This window comes from Rhincodon typus, chromosome 11, assembly GCF_021869965.1.
Source record: "Rhincodon typus isolate 14 chromosome 11, sRhiTyp1.1, whole genome shotgun sequence".
Taxonomy (NCBI): domain Eukaryota; kingdom Metazoa; phylum Chordata; class Chondrichthyes; order Orectolobiformes; family Rhincodontidae; genus Rhincodon; species Rhincodon typus.
In genome coordinates this window covers 68465834-68473457 of record NC_063342.1, presented here as the reverse complement: position 1 = coordinate 68473457, position 7624 = coordinate 68465834, and the positions used below count along the sequence as shown (strand labels likewise).

The following is a 7624-nucleotide window of genomic DNA, read 5'->3' as shown; positions in this document are numbered from 1 at the left end:
AACCGAGCGTAGGTGTACTTTTATTGCGAACCGAGCGTAGGTGTACTATCTCTTCTTGTAAATGAGATAGAGAGAAAACAAAATTCAGTTTTTTTTAATAAACCGGAAACAGCTTTCCATTCCTCCTGTTATACGTGACATTGTTGCAGTTAGAGCATCAACAAGTTAGTTTGAGCTATCAGTGCGTTATAGATATTTTTAATCAACTTGTTCTGTCATGATAGGCACACCTGGGGCAGAAAGAACTTAACCCGAACTTTCTTATCTAATCCTGGATTTTATATGTTAAGTAACATTGCCGTCTGTAAACGTTTAGAATTGCTCCAAGCAATGAAGTGTTTTATAAACTATATTACCGAGTGGAAGTAAATCGTTTCACATGCATACCTGTACAAGTTTGAGCCGGATTATGTCGGTAATATTTAGAATCACTATTGTGAAAACTGTGACGCCTGCAGCTCGAAACTTGCATAAGTTTCTGTCAAGACGATAATAGCCAATCTTTGTACTGAAGGTAACTTGGTCGAGGCGTTGAAAACCGTTTTTGACAACTGGGCGAAACGAACGAGAACTCTTTACAATTATGGAAATTATATAAAATTTATCACGCGGAAAGAGGCTAGTCAGCCCATCATGCCTGTGCTACCTGATGAAGAGCTTCCCTCGTCTGTAATACACGGTCCATTTCTGCAAATCTGTGAACAGGTTTTTACTATGCCCCCTAGAGAGAGTCTAAGTCATTACATCTCCAGTAAACGATCTCCCAGAGCTAATAGTCTTCAGCTGCCGATTGATTGGAGGGAGCTGGCAACTCCATGGTGAGTATGACGTGGTCTAGTCTTCTCTGTGGAGTTCTTTGCACCACCACATTGGAAACGCAGTTTGAAAGCTTTTTTTTAAAAGGCAGGTAAGATGGTAGTTCATTTTATTTGCTTAAAGGAGATTTGTTAAATTTTAAAGCTTGGTTCTTGTTTATTTTTAAAAGACTCGGGTCCATTGACTACAAGTCTAACTTGTTTTAAACATTTGTTTTCAAACGTTATAGTTTTAGGTGTAGTTCACAGACGCTTTCAGCTTGTGTAGTGAAGTTGGAAAAGCATAAAGTTAATATTGACTAAACGCGAGGTGGTTATTGAGAGTGAAACTGGGTTTGTAACATTGGTATTTGCTAAATTCAATAGTGGAAGTGAACGCTAAATCGAGGACGTTGTACTGTAGTTTTTTAAAAAATTAATTCATAGGATGAGGGCGTCATTGGCTAGGCCACCGTTTGTTGCCCAGCGGGCATTTAAGAGTCCAACTACATTGTGGTGGGTCTGGAGTCACGTTTAGGTCAGACCAGGTAAGGATGGCAGTTTCTTTCCCTAAAGGACATTAGTGAGTTCTTGTCAGCACCCCCAGAACAAATGAATAGTGTTCACTCACCTCCTCACTTCACAGAGATTCCATGTAAAAATCTCCAAGGGACCGTCCAAGCATTTTATAATTGACTGGAGTCCGAGTGAATCCTGTTGTAAAATGCCATGAGACAACATCCTCGGGGATTTTTTTCGCGCTGTTTAATTTAGTAAAGCCTGAGACTGAGTAGGACCGTCCACTTTCTCTCTGAGCCTTTCTCCATGTTCAGGTTTCCCCATTTAAGATGAGTCTTGTCAAGTTTCTGACAATATTGTGTATATAAAGCAATTGTTAATGTGATCTTTGCTGCGTCAGATCGTTTTGTTCTTCACTGGTTAAGTGTTTACTAACTTTTAAAATTATGTAATGGGTCTGAATTTCTACTTCTAGGTTTGATAAGGAACTGCATTCAGATTTATGGTGGATTTAGAAATACATTTGGGTTTATAATGGGTCAAATCCCTATCATGGTATAGTGCCAATAACAACAATTCGTGTCAAACAAGAACAGGAACATTCCTGGTGATGATTGGATAACTGTTTTGTGACACAAAATGATGCCAAAGGTGTGGGTTCAATTACCACACCAGCTGAGGTTCCCATAAAGGATTCTCCTCCCCAAACTCTTCCCCTTTTCTGAGGTGTGATGACTCCCATGTTAAGACCCCACCAGTCCTGTCTGTCTGTCGCTACTGAGAGAGCAACCCTACAGTCTGGTAAGACAATGGAAACTTTACTTTTATTTAGGAAGAATAAGAGGAAAAAGAGGGCATTAAATCATTACTGTACATTGGATATACAACATAAAAATAATTTCTGTCCAGCCAGTTCATGCTGGTGTTTTTTCGTCCACTTGAGCTTCCATCCATCTTTCCTACACTTTTTCTAAATCTGCATTTGTAAATCTTTATCCTCCTCCCACACTGTTCTTTTCTCCTTGACTACATCTGATATTTGTTTCAACCTTTCCCTGTGCTAGTGAGTTTAAAATTCTCATCATTCTTTGAATAAGTTTCTCTATTGGATTCTTGGAAACCATCTTGGGTTGATAATCTCCCCTTTTATGCTCCCTCCATAAGAGGAAATGCTCTTTGTGTCCACACTTTCAAAACATTTAATTAATGACCTCTACTTGGTCACTGATCTCTTTTTTTTTGTCCAAAGAGAAAAAAGACCCGGCTTATCAGTTCTTGTCTGATTTGTACATCTTCCCCATTCTTGTATCATGTTATCATTATCCTCCCTTCAATATCTTCAGTGGGCATATTGATTCTTATAACATTGGCAGCCAACACTGCACCCAATATTGTAAGTGTGATCTAATCAAGGTTTAACACAGATTTAACATAACTCCCCAACAATTCAATTATATACCTATACAAATGGGTTTTTTAATGGTCTTGCTAATTTATAATGGAGCTTTGTGATTAATGAATTTGCACTCCAAGATCTCTTTGCTCCTCTGTCCCATGTGTGCTTGTACAAGTTATGTGAACTTGCTATTCTTCCTGCTACTCATATTTGTGATGAATTGCTGTTGCTAGTTTCTGGTGGTTGGGGATAGTTTGCTAGTCCTTCATCACCTGCACTATGAGCTTCTATATATTTCTTCACCAACCCACAGTAAATTTTAATTCAGATGTTCACCTAGTGATAACAGGAAGGGGAGAAGGGCTTCACCGTCATTACTGGCGCAGGGTGAATGGTCATGGGAACTGTTGCACTTGCATTCTGTTGAACGAATGAGAGAAAGGAGAAACATATACGAATTTACACTCGGGCACCAGACCCTACCCCTCAATACGTTCCTGTATTGAAAAATTTGTTTAGTGCCTTTTTGAACCTAATATTTTTGATACCAAGCTGTATTTCAAAATGCAAACTTAGAGTAAACTTAGATTGTAAAGTGACTAATTGCAATTTGAAAATAGCAAGAACTGCAGATGTTGGAGTCGGAGTCAATACATTGTGGAGCTGGAGGAATACAGCAGGTCAGGCAGCATTAGGGGACCAGGAAAGTCGATGTTTCAGGTCGGGACCCTTCAGGACAGATGCTCCGCGAATTGGTCACCGAGTCTGCGCTTGGCCTCACCAATGAATAGGAGACCACATCAGGAGTAACAGATAACAGTAGACCAGGTTGGAGGATGTACAAGTGAATCCCTGTTGGATTTGGAAAGTTTATCTCGGGCCTTGGACGGAGGTGAGGGGAGATGTAGGGGCAGGTGTAGCATCTGCTGCGGTTGCAAGGAAAGGTGCCCGGTATGGTGGGGTTAGTGGGGAGTGTGGAGGGGATGAGGGAGTTGCGGAGTGAGCGGTCCATATGAAAGGCAGATAAGGGTGGGGAGGGAAATATCTCTTTGGGGTCAGATTGCAGGTGGTGGAGGATGATGTGCTGGATGCAGAGGTTGGTGGGGTAGTATGTGAGGACCAGGGGGGTTTGTCCTTACTTTTGTTGGGGGGAGAGGGTTTGAGAGCAGATGTGTAGGAAATGCATAAGATGCAGTTGAGGTTATTGTGAATCAATGGAGGGGGAAGTTGCAGTCCTTGAAGTAGGAAGAAATCTGGGATGTTTGGGAGTGGAATGCTCTATCTAGGGAGCAGATGTGGCAGAGGTGGAGGAATTGGGAGTAAGGGATCACCTTCTTGCAGAAGGGTGGGTGAGAGGACGTGTAGCCAAGGTAGCGGATGGGTTTGAAATAGATCTCAGTGCTGAGACAGTTACTGGAGATGGAGACGGAGAGGTCCAGAAGGGGGAGGGAGGTGTCGGAGATGGTCCAGGTCAATTTGAGGTCGGGGTGAAAGGTGTTGGTAAAGTTGACGAACTGTTCAAGCTCCTTGTGGGAGCACGTGGCAGTGCCGATACTGTCATCAATTTAGCAGAGGAAAAGGTGAGGGATGGAGCCAGTATAACAGTGGAAGAGGGACTGTTCCACACATCCTATGAAAAAACAGGCATTGCTCGGACCCATACAGGTGCCCATAGCCACCCGTTTAGTTTATAGGAAGTGGGAGGACTTAAAGGAAAAGTTGTTGAGGGTAAGGATAAGTTCCGTAGATGAGAGCGTCAATGGGGGATACTGACGTGCAGGGACTGGATGTTCCATGGTGATGATAAGGTGTTGGGAGCCGGGGAATTGGAAGTCATGGAGGTGGAGGATGTGGGTAGTGTCCCGAACGTAGGTGGGGGGGTTCCTGGATTGGTGGGAGAAAACAGTCGAGGTAAGCGAAAATGAGTTCAGTGGGGCAGGAGCAGGCAGAGACATTGGGTCAACCAGGGCAGTCAGGTTTGTGAATTTTGGGAAGTAGATAGAAATTGGCAGTGTGAGGTTGGGAAACTGAGGTTGGAGGTTGTGGGTGGGAGGTCTCCTGAGGTGATGAAGTTATTGATGGTCTGGGAGATGATGTTGTGGTGATCGGGGGTGGGATCATAATTGAGGGGCTGGTAGGAGGAGGTGTCAGAGAGTTGGTGCCTGGCCTCCGTGATGTAAAGGTCAGTATACTATACCACCACTGCACTCTTTTCTCCCCCACCTGCGGGTTTGATGGTGAGGTTGGATTGGAGTGGGGGGCTGTGCATTCCAATGGGGAGAAGTGGGGAGAGATTCAGCTGATTCATGTCACGACAGCAGTTGGAGGTTCCATGAGGTTTCAATGGCTTCCCCTGACAAAGGAGCAGTGCTTTGCAAGCTTGTGACTTCAAATGAACCTGTTGGACTATAACCTGGTGTTGTGTGACTTCTGACTTTATGCCACAAGTCCAGTGCTGGGAGACTGCAGGGTGGCTAATGTGATGTCATTATTTATGCAACGCTGTGAGGAAAAGCCAGGGAACCATAGGCTGGTGAGCCTTATGTCAATGGTGGGTAAGTTGTTGGAGGGGATTCTGAGGGACAAGATTTATATGAATTTGGAAAGGCAATGACTGATTAGGGATAGTCAGCATAGCTTTGTGTATAGGAAATCATGTCCCACTAACTTGAGTTTTTTGAAGAGATGACAAAGTAGATTGAAAGTCAGAAATCACAGGACACCAGGTTATAGTCCAACAGGCTTTTTTGAAAACACTGAGCTTACTGAGTCTTACTCCAAGTGTTAGTGAGAGAGGTAGTATCAGACACAGAATTTATAAGTAAAAGATCAAAGAGTCACACATTGAGGATGTACTAAACAAACCCAAGATGCTGTTGAATCTTCAATCTGTTAGAAGGTTTTAATTGATTAATATGTTTATGTATATCCTCGAATTCCTGTCAAGCCCTGTCCCGTTAGAACTAAGGTTTTATCAGTGTAAAGAAGAGGTGACATTTTAGGTCAGACAATGCATGTTAGGTGTGAGTCCGTGTTTAGAGTCTGTTTGTGATTTGGTTTGGAGTCAGACTGGTTTTATTTGTGAAGAAGGAATTTATAAAACACCACATTGACTAACTGAGATTTCTGACCTGTCCATGCCAGTCCAACACCGGCACGTCCACGTTATAGCTTGAAGAAGGCAGGTCAGTCAATGCCTGTGTAAACTTCAGTACAGTGTTCGACAAGGTTTTACATAGTACACTGGTTAGTAATGTTAGATCACATGGGATACGGGGGAGCTGGCCAATTGGATACAAAATTGGCTTGAGAGTAGGAGGCAGTGTGTGGCAGGGTGGGGGGGGAGAAATGGGGGATGTTTTCAGCTTGGAGGTCTGTGATCAGTTGTGTGCCACAAGGATCAGTGCTACTTTCACTACTTTTCGTCATTCATATTAATGAGTTAATGTGAATGTCAGGTGTATGGTTAGTAAGTTTGCAGATGACACCAAAATATGTGGTGCATGGACAGTGAAGAAGATTTTCTCAGAGTACAACAGGACCTTGACCAGATGGGCCAACAGGCCAAGGAGTCGCCAATGGTGTTTAAAAAAAAAATTTAGGTAAGTGCGAGGTGTTACATCTTGGTTAGGCAAATCAGGGCAGGACTTGCACAGTAAATGGTAACGTCCTGGGGAGTGTTGCCAAACAGAGACCTTGAGGTGCAGGTGCACACTTCCTTGAAAGTGGAGTTGCTGGTAGACAGAGTGGTAAAGGCAGCTTTTGGTATCCTTACCTTCATTGGTTATAACATTGAGGACTAGAGTTGGGATGTCATGTGCTTGTACAGGACACTGGTGAAGGCACTTTTGGAATACTGCATACAATTCTCGTCATCCTTCTATAAGAAGGTTGTTGTTAAACTTGAGAGGGTGCAGAAAAGACTTAGAAGGATGTTGCCAGCACTGGAGGGTTTGAGATATAGGGAGAGGCTGAAGCGTCAGAGGCTGAGGAGTGACATTTAGAAAATCATGTGGGGCATGGATAGGGCGAATAGTCACGGTCATTTTCCTAACATGTTGGAATTCAAAACTGGAGGACAAAGTTTTAATGTGAGAGGGGAATGATTTAAAAAGGACCTCAGGTAACTTTTTCACGCTGAAGGTGAAGCGTGTTTGGAACAAGCTGCCAGAGGAGGTGGTGGAGGCTGGTACAATTACAACATTTAAAAGGCATCCGAATGGGTATATGAAAGGAAGGGTTGAGAAGGATATGGGCCAAATGCTGGTAATGGGACTAGGTTAGATTAGGATGTCTGATTGGCACAATTGAATGGGATCAAAGGGTCTCTGAGTGCTGTATGATTTTGACTCTACTGAGATATCTCAGTAAGAAACCTTTTTGCATAAGCAATAGAGAATAAGGATTTTAAAAGACAGTCAAGAAAGATATATAATGAAGTGCCATATTAAAAGGAGAGGTACTGGAAGAGTAAGGAGGAGAAACCAAGGTAAGATTTAATGAGGGCAGCACAAGCATCGAGAATATTTCGATGGGAAAAAGTTGAAAATCCAGGCACAGAACAAGTATTGCTGAGAAATCCAAGTTGCTGTCAAAGTCATGTTGTAGTTTTTGGACAGCAAGCCTCTGGTTTTTCAGAATAACTAATTATTCTGGAATGAGATGTGGAGACTGGAAACTCTCAGCAGCCATAATTAGAAGTCTAGTCTGTCCTTTTGTCTATTAATGGAACAGGGCTGAGGTTTCAAAAGCAATAAGCTATTAATTAGGTCTGCATCCTTCACAATTTTGCATAAAACATCAAAATAACACAAGGTGTAGAGCTGGATGAACACTGCAGGCCAAGCAGCATCAGAGGAGCAGGAAGGCTGACGTTTCGGGCCTAGACCCTTCATCTGATGAAGGGTCTAGGCCC

The 7624-nt window shown here is 42.9% G+C and overlaps 2 protein-coding genes across 8 annotated transcripts in view; one reads left to right on the top strand and one right to left on the bottom strand.

Annotated features, from left to right (window-relative positions):
* The window catches only part of LOC109917534 (RCC1 and BTB domain-containing protein 2-like), an 81086-nt gene extending 80611 nt beyond the window's left edge, over positions 1–475 (bottom strand). For all 3 annotated transcript variants that reach the window (XM_048602667.1, XM_048602665.1, XM_048602666.1), the window contains exon 1: positions 388–475. In XM_048602667.1, coding sequence (XP_048458624.1) covers positions 388–472 — 85 coding nt within the window. In that variant the 5' untranslated portion in view covers positions 473–475. The remainder of the gene's footprint in view (positions 1–387) is intronic.
* Positions 1–7624, top strand: part of LOC109917535 (cysteinyl leukotriene receptor 2-like) — a 9824-nt gene that overhangs the window by 353 nt on the left and 1847 nt on the right. The window contains exons 1-2 of one of the 5 annotated variants that reach the window (XM_048602672.1): positions 982–1342; positions 1789–2114. The exons of 1 other annotated variant lie outside the window; for it this stretch is intronic. Coding sequence is in view for 1 of the 4 variants with exons in the window: in XM_048602670.1 (XP_048458627.1) it covers positions 816–818 (3 nt within the window). In the remaining 3 variants the exon portion in view is untranslated. Of the gene's footprint in view, positions 1–705; positions 908–981; positions 1343–1788; positions 2115–7624 lie in introns of those variants that run through there. 3 more of the 5 variants (XM_048602670.1, XM_020517376.2, XM_048602673.1) reach the window with 3 other exon arrangements.